Below are 20003 nucleotides of genomic sequence, written 5' to 3' on the forward strand. Positions count from 1 at the left end.
AGTGATGAAATTTTTCCGAAAACCTATATTGTATATGTGTGTGTACCCGTCTATTCGTTTCAGGTACCGATACCAAGATTTTAGAGTTTTAATATTTGATACTAACTACTACCGGATACCGGCATGGGTATTTTGGTACCGAGTACCCGTTTGAAACATGTAGGTTTTTTAGTATTTTAAAGCACTCAACATACCCGTGCTTATTATATTCAAGCTGTTCAAGGTTCAAGGCTTCAAGAGAGCTTTTCAAAACTTGAATTGCCTTATATCTTCCAATCGTTTAGCAAAGATTAAACGAATATTAATCTTTTTTGATTTGTTTTATTTTGTTTAAACATTTTGATAAGTTTTTTTTAGAGAATTATGTTTTGGTATTCAATACTTGATTATGAATGAATTTGATATATGGTTTATTTGTTTTATTTTTAGTTTTGGTATTATGTTTCGATAGTGGTTTACGGTTATGGTATTATAGTTTATTGAATGTCGGTATCGTACCAAATTCAGTGGAGATTTTTTTTAAAAAAAAGTGGTCAAGAAACTGGTTTCAAAACCCGAACTGAAACCGATCATAAACCGTTTTGATTTTTGAAAAAATAAATAAATAAATATGTTGTTCGTCCTTCCCTTTGAAAACTATAACCTAGGCAGCCGACGCTAGGGTTTAAGACCGCCCGCATATCTCTCTAACGCCTAAAACCCCTTAAAACTATTTATATACTTGTTCTTCTTCTGCAACATGATCTCCAAAACCCTAATTGCAGATGGGTTATGCCCTTAATAATAATAATAACAACACCACCATAGTCAAACCACAACACGAACCACTTGACAGTCAATCTTCTTTCATAGAAGTCGAAGACTCTTTCCTTGATTCCTTACTAAACTTGAACGGCTGGGTTGAACAAGATTCATCACTTGCTGACGTCATGAACCCTGAACAGAACCCTCAAATGGAAGTTAATAATGATTTGGGCTCATTGATTCAGGAACAGATTAGTAAGGTCTCTTTAACCTCCACTGATCAAGTGAATAATATTAATTCAGACAATACTGCAAATGATCAAGAGGTTAAGACTGTTAAAGAAGATGAAGTCAATAATAATATTAATAATAATAATACAGATAACACTGAGGTTTCTGTTGATGATGATGCGGTTGAGGTTGTTAACGATAACGGAGCGAATGATAACATCGATAATTGTGAAGATGATGAGGAGGATGGTGATAATGATAGTGAGGAGGATGAATCATCATCGTCTTCTTCGTCGTCTGCTAGTAGTAGTGATGACGAAGATGAAGACGATGAGAGTGCGAAAGAGGAAGTTGAAATGGAGGAAGGGGAGATTGGAGATGCGATGGTTGCTTGGAGTGATGGCGATGAAGACGGTGGCGATATTGTGAAAGGTCCAATTCGGTCGGCGAATGAGGCTAAGGTAATTCGAACAAGAAAGTTTAAGTTATTATTGTGACTTGGTTTGAGAAAATGCAGGCCCTTTGTGAATTATTGTTTTTTTAATATGATGTTTTGTTGTTGATTGCAGGATCTTCCTCCGGTTCCGCCAGTGACTGTAACCATACTGCCACATCATCAGACGCTTCCCGTTGGAGCTGTGCTATCGGTAAGCTCACTGTAACAATAATAATAGCAATGCTCGTGTTAGTTTGGGTCAAATTTAGGCTCGATTAGGCTTGTAAACGAACATGAACAGGGGTTGTTTGTGTTCGATCGTTTAGCTTTAACTGAACAAATGAACACGAACAACAGATGGATTTTCGTGTTCGTTTGGTAAGAAAATGAACATGTGTGTTTTTTTGTTTGTTGATGTTCTAAACGAATGAACATTAATGGACGTGAGTTAATGGAATGAACGGGCATGAACGAAGAAAATGAATGTGTTTTTGTTCGTCCTACTGGCTGCTATAAACTAATAATTTGCAATAAAAGCAATTTGTATAAATTATAAATTAAATACTTTTAAACAATAAAACTCTGATTGATGCTTTCTCTTCAATGTTATAACATTTGAATTTTGATGTAAGATACAGTCGGTTAAAATTATAATATAAAGCATACATTTTTATTAATTACAAAAATAAAACATTAAACGGGTCAGCATCCAAATCTGTTTAAAGTAAACCCAAAGTAATGAGTGTTATGTTCTGTTTGTGTCTTGTCAGAAAATCAACATTTTAATGAATATGTAAATGATAATAAACAAATATAAATAAACAAATATGTCATGTTCGTTCTTTCAATCAATCAAATGAACGAAATGTATTAAATAAACAAACATAAACAATATTTTGATATATGGTTGCATTTGTGTAGATTATGGGCTCTCAAGTGGTTGTAGAAGGAGTGGAGAATCATAACCCGTTAAGCGAGGGTTCAATTCTATGGATCACTGAAACCCGCTCACCACTCGGGGTCGTAGATGAAATATTTGGACCTGTAAAGAACCCTTATTATATCGTTCGGTACAACTCAGAAACTGAAATCCCAACCAGGATCCAACAAGGCAGCTTGGTCTCTTTTGTTCCCGAGTTTGCTGATTATGTTCTAAACAACAATAATCTTTACAAAAAAGGGTATGACGCGTCCGGTGAAAATGATGAAGAATGTTCTGACGATTTAGAGTTCTCGGATGATGAGAAGGAAGCCGAGCACAAACGAAAGATGAAAATGGCAAAACGAGGATTAAACGGAGAGAAAAACGCGGGTGTGAAAAAAGATAAAAAGTCAAGAAATCGCGGTGGTAAATGGAAAAATGATCAACAATCTTCTGCAAGTAGGCCTAATAATGTACTCAACAATGGGCAAACTGGTGGACCTTCTAATGGGCCTACCAATATGCCTACTAACGGGCCCAACATTTGGCCTACCAGTGGGCCCAATAATGGCCCTACTACCGGTGGTCCCAACAACGGGGCCTATGCGTTTGCACAAGCACCTAATATGATGCCTACTGGAGTATGGCCATTTGGGTTCCCGCAAATGCAGCCCCAGAATATCGGGTTTCCTCCAAGCGGGCCTCCATTTATGCAACCGGGCTTTATACCTCAACCCTATCCGAACCCACAATTTAACACGGCACAGGGCCCGATGTTTCCTAATAACTTTGTTCAAAATGTTCCTCCAAATTTTGGTGCATTTGCATCTTGGAATTCAAATATGCCTCAGAATAACTTCAACCCCAACCAGCCACAAGCGGGCTCGCCAATGGTGTATGCGGGCTTACCACAAGGAGTTGCAATGCCTAATGGGCCTCAAATGGAAAATAATAATGCTGGTGTGAGACCTTTTGTTGCAGGAAATGGTGAAAATTCTCAAAATACTAATAAAGGTAACGGGTTTTCAAATCGTGGTGGGAGAAGTGGACGGGGATTTCAAAGGGGCGGTGGTCGGTTTAGAGGCGGTAGAGGTGGATCCCGATCCGGGTGAGTTGTGAAAGGATTACGGTTTAGTCTTTTTCGGATTAGTTTCATGTGTTTTGTATGTGATACAGAGAATTATTTGCTGATTTTGCTTCTAAGTTATTGTTTTTATGTATTATTGATATTATGTTATATATGTGGTTTCACTGCTTAAGTTATTGGTTTTCTATTATCAAAATTTGTATGCTGTATTTAATTTAGAGGTGTGCATGGGTCGGTTTGAGCTCGAACTGAAACCAAATTTTCAATTTTTTGTTGCAAGAACGGATTGGTTTCGGTTTATAGTTTTATGTATGAGTTTGGTTTTATCTTATCAAGGGCCAAAATAATGAATTTGGATTTAAATTTTTTGTCAGAATAAATTATTTGTGCTAGAATTATTTGATGACCACTTGTTGATAAATTTGAGTTTGAAACTTTTGGTCAAAATATATAATTTGGGTCATAAATCAACTAACTAACATTTAACCAAACTCGGCGCGTTTTGTTTCTGGATTTGGAAAGGGTGTAACAGAATCGAACCTAATTAAACAAAACCGAGAGTTTACTGATGGTTTGGTTATTTTGTTTAACTGATTTTTTCTCACCCTTGATTCAATTCAATTTATTTTTGGGACTTTGAAATACATTATGTTGATACTTTTGGCTCTTGTTGGTGCACAGAGTTTAGTGATGGTTCACGAGTCAACTGTATTTTGACCGTTGTGGTCAACTGAATTGATTTTATAACTGATTGTTAACATGAACAATACAATTTTGACAAGAATTTGGTGCTTGGTAATGCTTAACTAGAATGTAGTTTAGTAGTTTTGCTGTTGACTGTTGTATGTGTTTGTGAGTTCTTATCAATTTTGAATTCAGGAAGCACTATGTTTGACCTTTAAAAGTCAAGTTGATTGGACTTTGGAGATGTAGAGGGGAACAGATGGATTGCTAAGAAACTAAATTAAAATAAACTTTTTTCAATCAAATCCACTCAAAGATTCATTGTGTGTCCATGCTTCGTATTTTCATTTGGATAGCATTTTATGGGCATAGGTTAGAAGCGGGTTTGACGGCTTAATGGTATTGCCAAAATCGGCACAAATGACGCCCATGCATGTGTCCTCCAATATCATATTATGTAAGATATGCATGTATACATTGTTCTCATTTTTGTCTTTTCAAGTACATGTGATGGTTGGGCAATGCTAGTCCATCATATCTTTAACGACCCGAATGCCCATTCTATATATTTCCTCGTCGACTCATGTCTTTTCGTGTAATACATGCGTTTATCATCAGCCGGGCATGAAAGACTTTTCATCAACGTACCCCACTCCAGATATACGCTGTCAACAAGATAATACCTGTAACTATACTCCACATCATTTGCATAAAATAATCTATGACATCATCGAAAACATTCGACGATTGTAAAACAATGATATCATTGTTTGCGCCAACCATATCAAAGTACGCATGCCAAAACCAAAGATCTTGTGACACGCCATAATACTCATCAACTTACACATGGTCGAAACGCAACATGGCATTTAGCTAGAGCTGGCAAAATGGGTGGGCCAGACAGACTTGGTAACCGGTCAAGGCGGGCTGGGCTGACCCACATATATTTTTTTTCTTCACTAATCTTAGATGTGTTAACTGTTAAGTATGATTAAAAAACTATATTACTTGGTACATTAGAAGGTGATGATCGGTATGGGTCTTGGTAAACATGCTACTAGGTATATTAGAAGGTGCCAAAGAAGGATGCTTCACTTGGATTAGCAGTCACCACTCGGATTAGCAAAAAACTGAAAGTGTTCAATGGAGCATTCGGTTTTCAATAAGTATGAGGCCATGCACACGCACAAAATGTACATCACCGACACCTATAGCCTTTTTTTTGGTCTTCTTGTTCTCGTTGGGGTGCTAGCGTCTTGCTAGTAACTTTTGGTTATATTGATTTCATTTGGCTGTTCATAATAATAATAATAATAATAAAACTATAGCCTTTTTTACCCTAACGTTACTAAATTATTGTGATTGGTGATTATTAGATCTAAATTTATTTATAAAAAAAAGAAGCAGCTATATATGCATGTCCTCAACCTAGCTTAAGACTAGCATATATATTCAGTGGTGGTTGATGGTGTTTTTTGAGTTATATTTGTCAAATGAGTTGTACTAAAGTAAGTACACTTAAAAGCAAACATGAATTAGTGTATTCAAAATTACATGAAAGTATCTAAAATATAGCTTTTGGAATCATATAAATTGTGCATTTATGCTTTAACCCATTCATTTACATAATCACATATTCACGGTTTCATAGACAAGCTAACAAGTACTATATTAGTCTAATTAGCCATCAATTTTTTTCTTAACGCATTTAACCGGGACATTGCTTCAAAATTCTAGTAGGATGATAACTAAATGAATGATATGACTATTATAGGAAAATAAGCTGCAACCAAAACAAGCACGCAATGCCACAAAAGAGAGCGGTATGAAAGCTCCACAACTTCAAGCATAACTGTAGAGAATAATACATCTTCTGCAGCTGCATGAGAACCACTGGACAGCTGTTAAATCACAACACAAAAACAGAAATGTGAGATGTTGTAATCATGTCCATGTGTTAGATTCAGAATAACAAAACCATGGTTACAACGAATAGACCATAAACATATCTCGAAAAGTAAGTTAACAGGTAAACCAAGATTTGGAAGGTTGAGTAAGAAGTTTACCAGAACAAGGATGGTCACGCTCACGCAGCTACTCAGGAGTAGGAGAAATTAGCAACTTAAAGCCATTACTTTGCTTCTTCTTGTGTTGATGGATTAACCGTGCAGAAGATATAGCGCACGGCGTGTGATGCAGCTCCATACTCTGTAACGAAGACACATCGGCCAACCCACAAGGAACAGCCACCAAATCACCACACTGCTCAAGTACAATGTGTTCTAATCTAGGGAAGTGTTGAAACGAAGCCTCCCAATGCACCAAATCCGTTTTTCCGATCAGCAAATATTTAAGTAGACGAAACCCGCCGTTAAGTGACTCCCATCGAGATCCCGTAAATGCATACATTTTCAGTTTGAGCACTTCAAGATATGGCAGAATGGCTATTGTAGACATATGTTTCCAGTCTAACAAGGTGTTTGACAAAGTTAGCTTGTTTAAATGGGGCGGGAATTTGTATGATGGCGGAAGACTTCTCAACCTACCTTCGGATGGCCGATGTGGAGAAGTGACATTTAATAACTTCAATTTCTCGAGGTGATCGAGCTTAGCAAGATTAGAAAACAAACTAGAACCGTTCTCTACTTCCGTGAGAATGGCAAGTTTTCCACAAATTCCAAGCTTTTTAAGATTAGGAGTTCTAGCAAAGATGTTCTCGGTGCAACTATTAGGTGAAATAATAGACAAAGTTTGCATGTTTCCTTGCACAAACGGGTGTTCTATATCCATTTGGCTTTGGGCTTGAGGCCCGCGTAGATGACTCAGCACGTTTGTAATCAGATGTCTAAATTGTGACATTTTCCATAACTCTACTTGAATGTCAAGGTCTCGCGATGTTGTTTGAATGATTAAAGATTGAAGACTCCATAACTTGGAAATAGATGGAGGAAGAACCTTAAAGTCTCCAGAAATGGAACTGTATCTTAAATGCACCATCTGTGCGATTTCCACTGGGAAGCGGGAAATGTTGATGGATCTTATATCCAACACACGAACTATCTTAAAAGCTTCATAAATGAAAAATGCATGTTCTCCAGATAATTCTGTTTCTTCCAACATAAAACACAAGAAAGACCGAACGCGTGGACCCAAAGGTTTGGAGTGAATAAAGTTCATGACACCTGAATGAACACATAGACGCCGATGATAACTATGGCTTCCGGATGAGATCAACGAAGCTTGATCATGTATGTTTCTGTTAATTACTTGTAAAAACTTCTCTTCTCGTGCTTCACGTATGCACAGGTCGCGCAACATATCATGAACACAACATGTTTTTATCCTTCCGTTTGCTCTCCTTTCCGCAATCAATATCAGATTCCGTTCAACAAGATCTTCCAAATATTCCTCGGCCAAATCTTCCAAACATTCTTGCTCGCTTTCTTGTATAAACCCCTCTGCCACCCATAACATAACCAGCTGCGAAACAGGTACAGGAAAATTTTCAGGAAAAGCACCAAAATAGAGGAAACACTCCTTCAAATGATCGGGTAAATGCTTGTAACTTAATGCCAATACATCCAAACACTGCGCCGGGTCTCTTGCAGCATAAGAACCAACACTTTCAGCAACATTTTTCCACATATCGCATGTTTTATCTTTCTTCAAAAGAAGTCCAGCAATTACAACTATCACAAGTGGCAACCCATCACATTTTTTAGCTATCGTTTTGCCAAGTTCAACCAGCTCAAACGCGCAACTTCGTTTTCTAAAAACTTTAGTAGAAAGTAGTTCGAAACTTTCATCTTCATTCAGAAACCGCAAACGAAGGGGTGGGGTATCAGGGTTTGCAAGCAACGCCACCTCGGTGTTGCGGGTTGTTAACAGTATTCTACTCCCGCAATCTTGGTTGGGTAAAACCGTACTGAGGTCATACCACGCATCGGCTGTCCATACATCATCTAACACAATGAGATATCGTTGACTGTACAAATGCTTGCATATTTCTTCAATTTATCATGTCGTCGTTCATTTTAGAAATATGATCAGAAGGCTGAATTAGAGAGCCCAAAATAGCCAAAAGTAGTTGTTTCCGGTTGTATTCTTGGGAAACATGCACCCAAGCGCGAACAAAGAAGTGAAGCTCAATGGCGGGATGACGGAAAACCTTCTTAGCAAGAGTTGTCTTGCCAAGTCCACCCGTACCAACGACCGAGACAACTTCTAGAGATTCATTGATATCAGTGAGTCGACTCACTACTTGTTTCTCTTCTTCATCAAAACCAATAACACAATCTTCTTCATCCTCTAGTTTTCTTCTTTGTGACAGTGAAGATTTCTTTGAAGACTTACCAACATAACGATGAAACAAATTTTTATCGTAAATCTCCTTCATTCTTGCCTTAATGGGTTGAATATCTTTAATAATAGCTAGAAGCAAATCTGGATGATCAAAGGAATGGTCAAATCTGCTCCTTTCTTTATGCATGACTCCATTATTAACCACAAATGTGTCAATGATGTCTTCAGCTTCATAGGCTACATCTCTGATCAGCCTTACTAAATCTGTTACACATCCATTATAATCGCTATGTTTCGTTTTCAAATCTTTGAGAATTACTTTCATCAAGCCAAGTTCGTTATAAGAATTTCAACTTGATCCTTTACCCCATATATCAAATCAGTTTTGTAGAGTAGCATTTGATTTAGATTGCCCAAGAGAGATTCAACCTGAGCAACCGCCATTTTGGATCCAAAAATAAAATTATAAATCACTCTACCTCAGACTGAGAAAATAAAAACAGGAAGAAACACAAACCAGATTAGATCCGTGGAAATTAACCCCGGTCGACTAACAACTTATTACTTTCACATCGACTTTACCATCTTGTTTCCAAGTTGTTTTAGGTCTTTCGACAAAGGGACCGGTTCATTGGTGACCCAACCGTGACATTAAAGAAAATAAAATAATAAACTAGTTCACTAAAACAAACGAGTTTGCAAACACTTTCAATGTCATGTACTAGTTCATGTTTTTTATTCTTTTTCTTTTTTTATATGTTAACAATTAATATCTATAATATACGTAAACGAAACTTTTAAAACCTCTCTGGTTGCTCTCTACATTCTCTTAAGCTATCAGATTGCATTATATGTAAATGAAGATTTCTCATGCATTTGACCCGAATTCACGGGTATGAGTCTCACCAAACGCAGATAGTCCTTAAACGGTTATAACATCTTATTAATTAATTAATTTTTTTTACTAAAAGATTTTAATTTATATATAACACAAACCGAGTTACATCTGGATAATGGGTAAGCGAGCAACAAGCTGCGCCACTATCCCCTTTTGAATTAAAAATTAATATCACCAAATATTTGATATGAAAATCCTATAAAATAGGGATATATTAAAAAATTAATATGTGATTTTTTTTAATAATGATATTATTTATAATTAAGAAACAATTTTATAGTAAAAAAAATAAGCGGATCATGGGTCTCACCAAACCTATATAGGTTTTAATCCGGGTTATAACATCTCATCTATTTGTGAAACTTTTTCATTATCAAATCCTGAGTATATTATTAACTTCCTTACAATTAAAAAAATTAAAATCCAAAAAAATATATATATAAATATTAGAAAAAGAATAATGTAAAAGAACCATGTAATACGGGGGATTCATTAATATATATATATATATATATATATATCCGAAACCTTTAAAAACTCTCTGGTTGCTCCATGTTTTTTCTAAAGTCACCAGATTGTTTTATTCGTATATGAAAGTTACTTATGCATTTGACCCGAATTCACGGGTATTTGTCTCACCAAACCCAGATTACCTTAAACGGGTTATAACATCCCATTAAATTAAAAATTAATCTCACCAATTTTTTTATATGAAAATTCCTATAAAATAGGAATATATTAAAAATAAATATATATTTTTTTAATATTTATAATTAAAAACAATTTTATATTAAAAAAGGCCGGTTATGGGTCTCACCAAACCCAGATAGCTTTTAAAACGGGTAATAATATCTCATTTATTTGTGAAACTCTTTCATTATCAAATTCTAATTACATTATTAACACATTTACAATACATAAAATTAAAGAAACCAAAACAAATCTACCAATTCTAATAAAGTAAAATAATTGTGACACGTGTCGATTTATGGTTAAAACTCACCACTTTTTCCCTTCAAAACTAAGATTTTAATTGACCATAGTATATATACATATTCGTCTCCCTTTTACATTTTATTAATATTTTTGTTACACTTTTATAAAAATAAATATTAACATATTATTTTATTAACAAATTAACAACAAACCATGTTTGTTAAAGATTGAAAAGAATATATAATTTCAAATGTTATCATTAACATATTTTACTATGTATATTGTTGAAGATTATAAAGAAAAACAAAACTCTAACATGCTTTCATTTTACAAAGTAATTTTTTTAAGTATTAAATCATAAATCTATGCTGGTGAGTCAGCACAAAGCTGGCGAGTCACATAAACCGACATATTTAATAAACTGATACTAAAACAATTTTATTGATAAAATATGAGCTCATTGGATGTCGTGCCATAATTATAACCCGCCCGCTTCACGGTAAAGCCAGGTTAACATTATATATTCGCACGTACAGACTTTACGCACGTCTACTACTGTATTAAGTGCATGTCCCCTCGGGAAAATATAATGATCATTATAATATATATAACACCTTGGGTACCACACCATATGTGCCATGCAAATACATGATCAATCACAGTCCAAATAGTTTTGCGAGCATGTATCAGAGTTTTGAAAATAGTTCAAGTAACTCACCTGAGCATTGTATGTATTGTATACATTGTTCTCATTTTTTATCTTTTCAACTATATGTGATGGTTGGGCAATGATAGTCCATCATTTCTTTAACGCCTCGAATGCCCATTCGATATCTTTCCTCGCCGACTCATGTCTTTTCTTGTAATACATGCGTTTATCATCAGCCGGACATGAAAGACTTTTCATCAACTCATCAGCCGGACATGAAAGACTTTTCATCAACGTACCCCACTCCATATATATGTTGTCAACAAGATAATACCCGTAATTGTACTCCACAACATTTGCATAAAATAATCGATGACATCATCGAAAACATTCGACGATTGTAAAACAACGATATCATTGTTTTCGCCAACCATAATACTCATCAACTTACAAATGGTCGAAACGCAGCATGGCATTTAGCTAGAGCTGGCAAAATGGGTGAGTCAGACAGACTTGGTGTCAAGACGGGCTGGGCTGACCCACAGATATTTTTATTCTTCACTAATCTTAGATGTGTTAAGTATGATTAAATAACTATATTACTTCAAATTTTTAGTAAAATGAATTAGTTTATAAACACAAAAACTCAGTTTAGGGGACTTTGGATATTTTGAAACAAAATTTGATCTGGTTGGGTAAAACCGTACTGAGATCCATAAATCATCTAACACAATGAGATATCGTTGACTTAACGAGCTCAAAATAGCAAAAAGTACTTTTCGGTTGTTTTTTTGAGAAGCATACACATTACACCCAAGCGTGGACAAAGAAGTGAAACTCAATGGCGGGATGACAATAAACCTTCTTAGCAACCAAGACAACATCTAGCGACACATTGATATTAGTGAGTTGACTGGCTACTTTTTTTTTCTTCTTCATTAAAACCAGTAACATGATCTTATTCAACCTCTAGTTTTCTTCTTTGTGACAGTGAAGATCTCTTTGAAGACTCACCAACATAACGATCAGACAACTTTTTGTCATAAATCTCCTTCACTTTTGCCTTGATGGATTGAATATCTTTAGCAACAGATAGAAGCATATATGGATGACCAAAGGAGTGGTCAAATCTGCTTGAGGAGCTCCTTTCTTTATGCATGGCTGAATTTACTACAAATGTGTCAAAGATATCTTCGGCTTCATAGGCTGCGTCTCTAATCAGCCTTACTAAATCTGTTACAAATCCATTATCGCAATGTTTCGTTTTTAAATCTTTGAGAATTACTTTCATAAAGCTAAGTTCCTTGTAAAGAAATTCAACTTGGTCCTTTACTCCATATATCAAATCAGTTTTGTAGAGTAGCAGTTGCGTTAGATTGCGCAAGAGAATTCAGCGCCCGCCATTTTGGATCCAAAAGTTATAAATCACTCTACTTGCAACAATAAGGAATGCCTTTTAATGGCAAACGGGAAGAAAATCTTTATATCACAGTAAAAAGACAGAAAAAACAGTACAACCACCACCATCCATGACAAATAACAATTGCAAGCACACCATAGAAAACAAATATCATCTAAACTATGATGAACCAGAGTGAAAGTTAACCACACTGATGCTTAACAAGCATCACATATTCATAACATGAATGTCAGCCGTTCAAACTCTCTTCTCATAGTTAAGGATTGAAACTAATTTTTGAAATTAGGTCAAGATAAGTAACATCCACGAAGTAACAAGGCTTCAATCGATTCTAACAGATATTCATTGTTCGGAAAACACCCATCAAATAATCGATATAGAAAGAAATAGATTCTGATTGAGAAAATCAAACAAAACGGAAAAAACACAAACCAGATTAGATCCGTAGAAAATACCACTATTTTCATGGCAAGCCATCACCCTAAACACTCGCCCAAAGGCACGACAGTGCGGTGAGTTAAACTTGTTCAGTTGAAGGATCAACTAGTGAGCGCCACCTACTCCCCTAGTCTCCCATCATTACCCGGTGCCACCGAAATTAAATGATGGGGCAAAAATCGAAACTGGGTCACCAGCTGATTGGTGTCAAACCGAACCGATGACGTCATAATTATCTTAAAAAATATATATTTTTTTCAATGACTAATTGGATTAATAAAATGAAACTAACAAGTGATTACACTCAAAAAGACATCCGATTACAACAAACACACCCAATTATCCTACGGTATCTTAAAATGAAAAAAATATACCACACCTCTCAGTTTAATCTGATCAAATCCCCCATATTCTCTACCCAAAGAAATGGTAGCCGTTTATGTCCTCATTAATTCTTGTAATTAACACCCTCGTGTTATTGAAAGTTGTTTCGTTCCTCGCCTTCCATAGGCAACAACATTCCATGAGGACAATTGATTGGATGACTCTTCTTTTGTTTTCGTTCCCGCTTATATTTGTATGTGGTTTCAGTAAATCTTTCACTTAAAATGCATAGATCAGTGTAATGCCGCACCAACCGCCGGTAAATTGCCAAATAACCGATGCTAGATAACAAGAAATTTGGATGTGATTTACCAATTCACGACCCTCAAAAGCATACGCTTTCTGTTTATAAACTGTAAGCAGTTGCTCCCAATCCAATTAGGTTTTTGATAAAGTCAGATTCCTCAAACTAGGTGGGAATTTGTACAATGGTGGAAGACTTGTTAACTTGCATTCATGTATCAGACATATGTCATGTAACAACTTCAAGTTCGTGAGGTTACGCATCTCACCAAACAAATTAAATTTTTCCGCTACTTCAATGAGAATGACCGGTTTTCCACGAACTCTAAGTTTTTTTAGATTTGGAGTTCTAGCTAAGACGTTCCTACTACAACTATGTGGTGAAATAGTGGTTATTTTTAGTAGTTTTCTTAGAAAAGTAGAGCTGAATCTAGGTTGACTTCATGCCACTTTAGACGAGTCAACATATTTGTATATAGATGTCTTAGTTGCATCATACTCCATATAACTATTGAATGTTAAGCTGACTATATGCAATTACATTAACAACTAATGACTGAATATTTCATAACTTAAAAATAGATGGAGGAAGAACCTTAAATTTCCCATAAATGGAGATGTACCTTAAATGCAAGAGTCGTGTTATTTCAACCGGGAAGCAGACAAAATGATGGAGATCATATGTAGTACCCGAATGAGCTTAAACGCTTCATGGATGAAAGATGTATGTTTTCCGAATAATTTTCTATCTTCTAATGGATAACACAATAACGAACAAACATGTCGATCATAACGCTTTTATTGAATAAAATTCTTGAAATCTGAATGGACAAAAACGGGTTTGTAGGGCATAGTTAAGTCTAAGGACTGCATGGTTGTCTCTAGATTGATAATCAAGGTTTCTTGAGTTCTTGGTATCATCTGTTGTCGGATCGTTGCCGATGGTGGCTTTGTAGACCCAAAATGGTCTGGTTTAGGGTTTAGGGTTTAGGGTCTGGTTCGAAGGAAACGACGATGTTATGTTTTCTAGTCTAATGCATGGGCTCCATGTGAACGAGTGAATCATTTGTGGTCCCATTTGCCATGCTACCTCGAAAGGTGAGGGAAAGGTGTTGGTAAAAGGTTGCGGCATAGGCACCGGTGTTTGGGGTAGCGAACATTGTGTTTGATTATGGCATGGGTGTTTGAACTGGAGCGACGTTAAAATGGTCTGGTTTAGGGTTTAGGGTTTAGGGTCTGGTTCGAAGGAAACGACGATGTTATGTTTTCTAGTCTAATGCATGGGCTCCATGTGAACGAGTGAATCATTTGTGGTCCCATTTGCCATGCTACCTCGAAAGGTGAGGGAAAGGTGTTGGTAAAAGGTTGCAGCATAGGCACCGGTGTTTGGGGTAGCGAACATTGTGTTTGATTATGGCATGGGTGTTTGAACTGGAGCGACGTTAAAAGATGTAAATGGTATACTAGTGACAATATTTGAAGATGTAGGATAAGCTGGCCTTACTATGGTTGTGGTGGCCGACGCTGGTTTCGCGCTGAATAGGTTGGTCTGGACAGAGTGCGTTTTTGCCTCTCTTTCTTTTTGATTTTTAGGTTAAGCGGGAGATCTCTGTTTCTTTGGAGGAATCCTTCTCCCAATTCCTCAACTATTTCATTATGTGATTCAATTTCTTCCACTTCTTCTGTCATTGCATTATCGTCAGGTATGTTACTCATTGACGCCATGATACACTCATTATATCTCCCAAAAAAATCACCGCAAAAACTCAAATTCTTTCACCGTATGGTGCTAATGTTAAAGCATATCATAACCGGATAATAATAAGGTTATGATCCATTCTAGGTTGGAACAAACAATGGGATTTATGAGAGATATTTGAGTAATTATAAGAACACATAGTTAACAGTGTAAAGTTTGTTATTTCATATATATCGCATTGTTACAATAAGATTATCTATTTATAGAGAATACATCACATCCACCTAATCGTACTATTCATATAATGGTCCCCCGGGGGGACCATGTAATGTTGCTATCAAGTCTATTCCAGCTGTATTGTTATGGTGGTCCATGTAGGTTCTTCCAACTGCCATGTACGATCTTCTCTTTTATCTTTATCAGAAAAATTATGTTTCCTTGTCTTGTATGTGCAAATGCGATATTCCAATTGTAGATGGTTAATTGGGGGTATTACTCTTACAGACGAAGATGCCAACACTAGCTTCTAGATGAGATTCGATAATTTGGATCTTACACGTTTCTTTCGGTCACGTGTAGAACGCTTCATTTTCTACTTCTTGTAAGCATAAATTACGCAGCATGCCATGAAGACGACATGATTGAAACCTTTCATCAGCTCTTCTTTTTGTTACTAAATCAGATTATGTTTGACAAGATCTTCCAAATACTGCTCGGCAAAATCTTCTAAACATGCGTGGCCATTAAGTTGTATAAATCCTTTCGCCGCCCATAACATTACTAGTTGAGAAACATGTGCATAAAAACCTTCAAGAAAAGCACCAAAATAGAGGAAACATAACCTTAAATGGCCAGGTAAATTTTTGTAACTTAGTGCCAAAACATCCAAACATTTCTTCGGTTTTTGAAATATAATAACCAACTCTTTTATCAACCCTTTGCCACGAATAGGATTTTTTATTCTTCAAATGATATTTATAGATTACTGTTCGAAGATATTGTCTATATATCAATTTTATATCCAATAACATTCTTGAATATTTTTGGTTAATAAGGACTATTGGTTTTTATTGGTCCCAAGTATTTCATTTTTGCCGGCGCTGGTCCCAACTATCACTTTAACTGCCAACGGTCCCAACTTTCACACATGTGTCTGCCACCAGTCCACGACTAACCGAGTACTAACTCCGTTATGTTTTAGCTGACGTGTCCATCCTACGTGTTAAAAAACGTTGACGTGGCTGCCTGCGTGTATATTAATAACAAAAACCCTTCCCTGTATATTCTCGCAAAGTCCTCGAAGCACACGAACCCAACCTCGTTTCTTATCCACCTCACTTATCATACGCCTACACTCCTCTAACGTGCACCGTCCCTCACCAACAATCATCTCAAACACCGCAAACAACTCCTCCGCCGTTATCATCCCGTCACGGTCCGTATCAAACACCTCAAACGCGCCTCTTATCTCCTCCTCACGCGCCGCCGGACCAAACGCCGCACCGATCACTCCAAACTCCGTCAAGCTTATGCTTCCGTCGCCGTCGGTATCGATCTCGTCGATCATTAGCTTTAACTCCTCAGCCGGAATCGGTTCGGATCCTCCGATCCGGTTTAGTAAGGATTCTAGCTCCGATCTGGTTATTCTTCCGTCGCCGTCGGTGTCGAGTAGGTTGAAGGCTTGGATTAGTTCGTCGTGTGGTGGTAGGACGCTCGTCGGAGTGGTGATGCCGGTGGATTTTGGATTACGGTGAGATGATTCCGGTGAGGTGGATGACGTGGCGAGTGATGAGTTGGAGGAGTGGAACGACGACGTATCGGATCTGGAAATGGAGGTTCGTTTCTTTGATCTGAATAGGTTCTTAGGGTTTATTTTTGCGACGAGTTTCATGATTTATAATATTTTTGTTATTAATATACAGGAGGAGAAGGGTTTTTGTTATTAATATACACGCAGGCAGCCACGTCAACGTTTTTTAACACGTAGGATGGACACGTCAGCTAAAACATAACGGAGTTAGTACTCGGTTAGTCGTGGACTGGTGGCAGACACATGTGTGAAAGCTGGGACCATTGGCAGTTAAAGTGATAGTTGGGACCAGCGCCGGCAAAAATGAAATACTTAGGACCAATAAAAACCAATAGTCCGGATAATAATCATAAGTTTAATATTATATACTTTTTGGTTCTGTGCATATTTGCTCGAGAGTCTTGCTGGGTTTTTTGGGCTTCAATGGGCTTAAAGGTGTTTGGGCTTGTAGCTGCTGCAAGGAGCTTGGTTCTGGTTAGGGCTCGTATGTCTGAAGTCTATATATTAAGAAGTGTAGGGTTTGAGAAGAAAAAAGGCAGCACATTATTTTCTCTCAAACCCGATTACCCTCTCTCACACTATTAGTTTGTTATTTTGTTAGATTGAGCTCTTGTAAAATTCTCAATCATACTTCAGTTCTTATTTAGTTCTTGTTCTTCAATCCTTGTAAAAGAACAATTGATCTCGGTTTGTAATCCTAGTATTTGAAGTGTTACCAGATAGATTTAGAGTTCTTGACAATTACCACTATGGCAAGTGGGAATATGTCACACTTTATAGCAACTGTTCTTCCATGTCCAACCAGCTCCGTAGGAAAGGTTTCATCTATGGAAATTTTGGTACAGAGCAGTTCAAAACTTTCATCTTCATTATGCATACTTAAATGAAGGAGTGGGGGTATCCGGTTTTGCAAGCAACACGACCTCTGTGTTTCGGATTGTTAAGAGTATTTTAATCCCACAACTTTGGTTGGGGAGAGCCACCTTGAGATCATTCCATGCATCTGTAGTCCATAAATTATTTGACACGAAGAGATATCTTTGTTCTTTCAAACATGCACATATTTGGTCAATTGTCGGTTGCTCATCCACTTTAGAAGATTTATTAATAGGCTTCTGCATGAGAGAACCCAAGATAGCAGAAAGTACTTCCATTGGTTACATTTTTGAGACACGTAAACCCAAACACGAGAAGAGAAGTGACCCTTAATGGCAAGATCATTGTAAACCTTCTTAGCAAGAGTTGTCTTGCAAAGTCCATCAATACCAACAAACAAGACAGCTTCGAGTGAGTTGACGACCGTAGTTAGTTGACGCTCTAGTTTTTGTGCTTCTTCAACAAATCCAATAACAATCACTTCTTTTACCATTGTTATCCTTCTTCCTGATGCTAAAGATTTGCTTAAAAACATGTTCATTTATGCTTGATAGCATTAGTAACATATTAAAAAATTTCTGGATGGAAAATTCGACTCAAAATGCTTCTTTCTTTCTTTGTGCATAACTGCCTCACGTACATATAATGGTGTCCTCTGTCTTAAAAAATAAAACTACTACATCTCTTATATGCTTTACTAATTTTAACACATATTCATTCTCGGTTTGTTTCTCTTTTGATACTTGATAAATGTTTTCATCAAACTAAGTTGTTTAACGGACACACTTATAGATTTTACTACTAAATCATTGTATTTATTTAACCGGAAGTAGAGATCATTAATGTTTTGGTTTTTAGTGAATAAGTTCTAGGAGAAATAAATTTAAAGGATAATATTTTTGGGTTTATATTTTAAAATAGGAAGAAAATCAAAGATAAAAGAGTATCATCTTGGTTAAAACTCCTCTTAACTAGATTTAATAGTTTATTAGTAAACATGTGATCTTGAGCTTGCTATGGTGATTAAATGTGAGAATAACATAGTTAGTCATGTTATTCCATGATAATTAAAGAAATAGATAACTCTTGACCCATTTTACTAAAACATCATTTTATGTAAGCAAGTGGTTTTTATTAAAGATAAGTTAACTCACTATAAATATGAGACAATCCCTTAAATTACTAATCGAATTGTCCTTGATACATTAGCAAAATAACCCTCGTATTATGCCAAAAATACTAATTAAGATTAGTTGACTCTTAAAGGATTAACCTCGAATTACCAATATTTACCCGCATAACTTTTGAACAATTATACAACTCATGCTGTAATAACCCCTCAAGAGTTGCGTTAAATTGGTTATGTTGCACACTCACTTCACGAGTAATTAGCCGATCTTAGTGGATGAACACCAACAATCCGTTTCAACAATATTGTTGATATTTCCCATTCTAAAATGGCTAATCACTATTAATATTCCATTTGGTCCATATCAGTATTAAAATTCATGTTTTTCCCCAACCAAGCCCTTACAAGAATGGCGATTTCTCAACTTATCATCAAGCTTGGAATCTTGGCAGCTCTTTAAAAGTTTCTTAAGTTATTCCCCAAACCCTGACAAGAGTGACAGTTCCCCGGCTTATTGTCAAGCTTCACATTTGGGGGTTGATTTTAAGAATTCTTAATTTATCAACCAAGTCCTCACAAGAGTGTTCGGGGTCTTGGTGTCTATTTAAGGTTCGTCAAGGCTTCGTAAGACTAGCAATTTCTCGGCTTATCGTCAAGCTTAGCACCTAGGGCATCTTTTAAAAGTATTTTAACATTCCTCATCGGGTGATAATTGCAACACAACCATTTGTTATAAAAAACGATCACATGTTTTACTAGCATTATCAAACTTTAATTAAGATTCATTATAAACCAAGATGATACTATGGAAGTTTAGTCACTAACAGACATAATGATAGTTATCAAAGTAATAGATACAAACATGATCAAATTGAAATAATCTAACCAATTTGGATTACTAATCTTTGATGCTAATGACTTCTCTCAAAGGCTTAGTCTCCTTAATCTTCAAGTGTTGGATGGATGGAATTAACTCTGTTATTAATGGTGGTGAAAGGAAGTGGTTAGAGAGTATTGAATGCTCCTCCAAGGTGTGTCCAATAGCATTCAATTTATAGGCCGATCAGACTCTCAAGGCACGACCGTGCTAGGCAGACCGTACAACTCAAGGGTAA

The 20003-nt window shown here is 36.4% G+C and overlaps 2 protein-coding genes and 2 pseudogenes across 3 annotated transcripts; 1 reads left to right on the forward strand and 3 right to left on the reverse strand.

Moving 5' to 3' along the window:
• The first annotated feature begins 744 nt into the window (after window positions 1-744).
• On the forward strand, window positions 745-3582 carry LOC143602074 (uncharacterized). Of its 2 annotated transcripts, XM_077079316.1 has the most exons (4): window positions 745-999; window positions 1126-1436; window positions 1545-1622; window positions 2333-3582. In XM_077079316.1, the coding sequence occupies exons 1-4, from the start codon at window positions 765-767 to the stop codon at window positions 3443-3445; spliced, it is 1737 nt and encodes a 578-aa protein (XP_076935431.1). In that variant the 5' UTR covers window positions 745-764; the 3' UTR covers window positions 3446-3582. The 2 variants fall into 2 exon arrangements, with proteins under 2 accessions (XP_076935431.1, XP_076935430.1); XM_077079315.1 differs by having other exon boundaries at window positions 745-1436.
• A 2497-nt stretch (window positions 3583-6079) lies between these two features.
• On the reverse strand, window positions 6080-8850 carry LOC143602080 (putative late blight resistance protein homolog R1B-14; annotated as a pseudogene).
• A 7438-nt stretch (window positions 8851-16288) lies between these two features.
• Window positions 16289-16969, reverse strand: LOC143602077 (putative calcium-binding protein CML36 pseudogene; annotated as a pseudogene).
• Window positions 16970-17752: 783 nt separating this feature from the next.
• On the reverse strand, window positions 17753-18252 carry LOC143602078 (putative disease resistance protein At1g50180). Its single transcript, XM_077079318.1, has 2 exons — window positions 18064-18252; window positions 17753-17998 (listed from the first exon to the last, which is right to left on the reverse strand). Exons 1-2 carry the CDS (start codon window positions 18250-18252, stop codon window positions 17753-17755), a joined length of 435 nt encoding a protein of 144 aa, XP_076935433.1.
• Between the last annotated feature and the right edge of the window lie 1751 nt (window positions 18253-20003).

The sequence above is a fragment of the Bidens hawaiensis genome, unplaced genomic scaffold (genome assembly GCF_021521415.1).
Source record: "Bidens hawaiensis isolate Kalapana, Puna unplaced genomic scaffold, B.hawaiensis_p1.1 tig00057877_1, whole genome shotgun sequence".
NCBI classification, from domain to species: Eukaryota; Viridiplantae; Streptophyta; class Magnoliopsida; order Asterales; family Asteraceae; genus Bidens; species Bidens hawaiensis.

Bases quoted from the DNA above. Each gene is read 5' to 3' on its own strand.
- LOC143602074 (XM_077079315.1), top strand. From the start codon at position 765: ATGGGTTATGCCCTTAATAATAATAATAACAACACCACCATAGTCAAA. The intron at 1,437-1,544 runs GTAATTCGAACA...TGTTGATTGCAG, and splicing joins GGTCGGCGAATGAGGCTAAG to GATCTTCCTCCGGTTCCGCC. The intron at 1,623-2,332 runs GTAAGCTCACTG...GCATTTGTGTAG, and splicing joins CCGTTGGAGCTGTGCTATCG to ATTATGGGCTCTCAAGTGGT.
- LOC143602078 (XM_077079318.1), bottom strand. From the start codon at position 18,252: ATGGTAAAAGAAGTGATTGTTATTGGATTTGTTGAAGAAGCACAAAAA. The intron at 17,999-18,063 runs GTTTACGTGTCT...TCTCTCATGCAG, and splicing joins ACTTCTCTTCTCGTGTTTGG to AAGCCTATTAATAAATCTTC.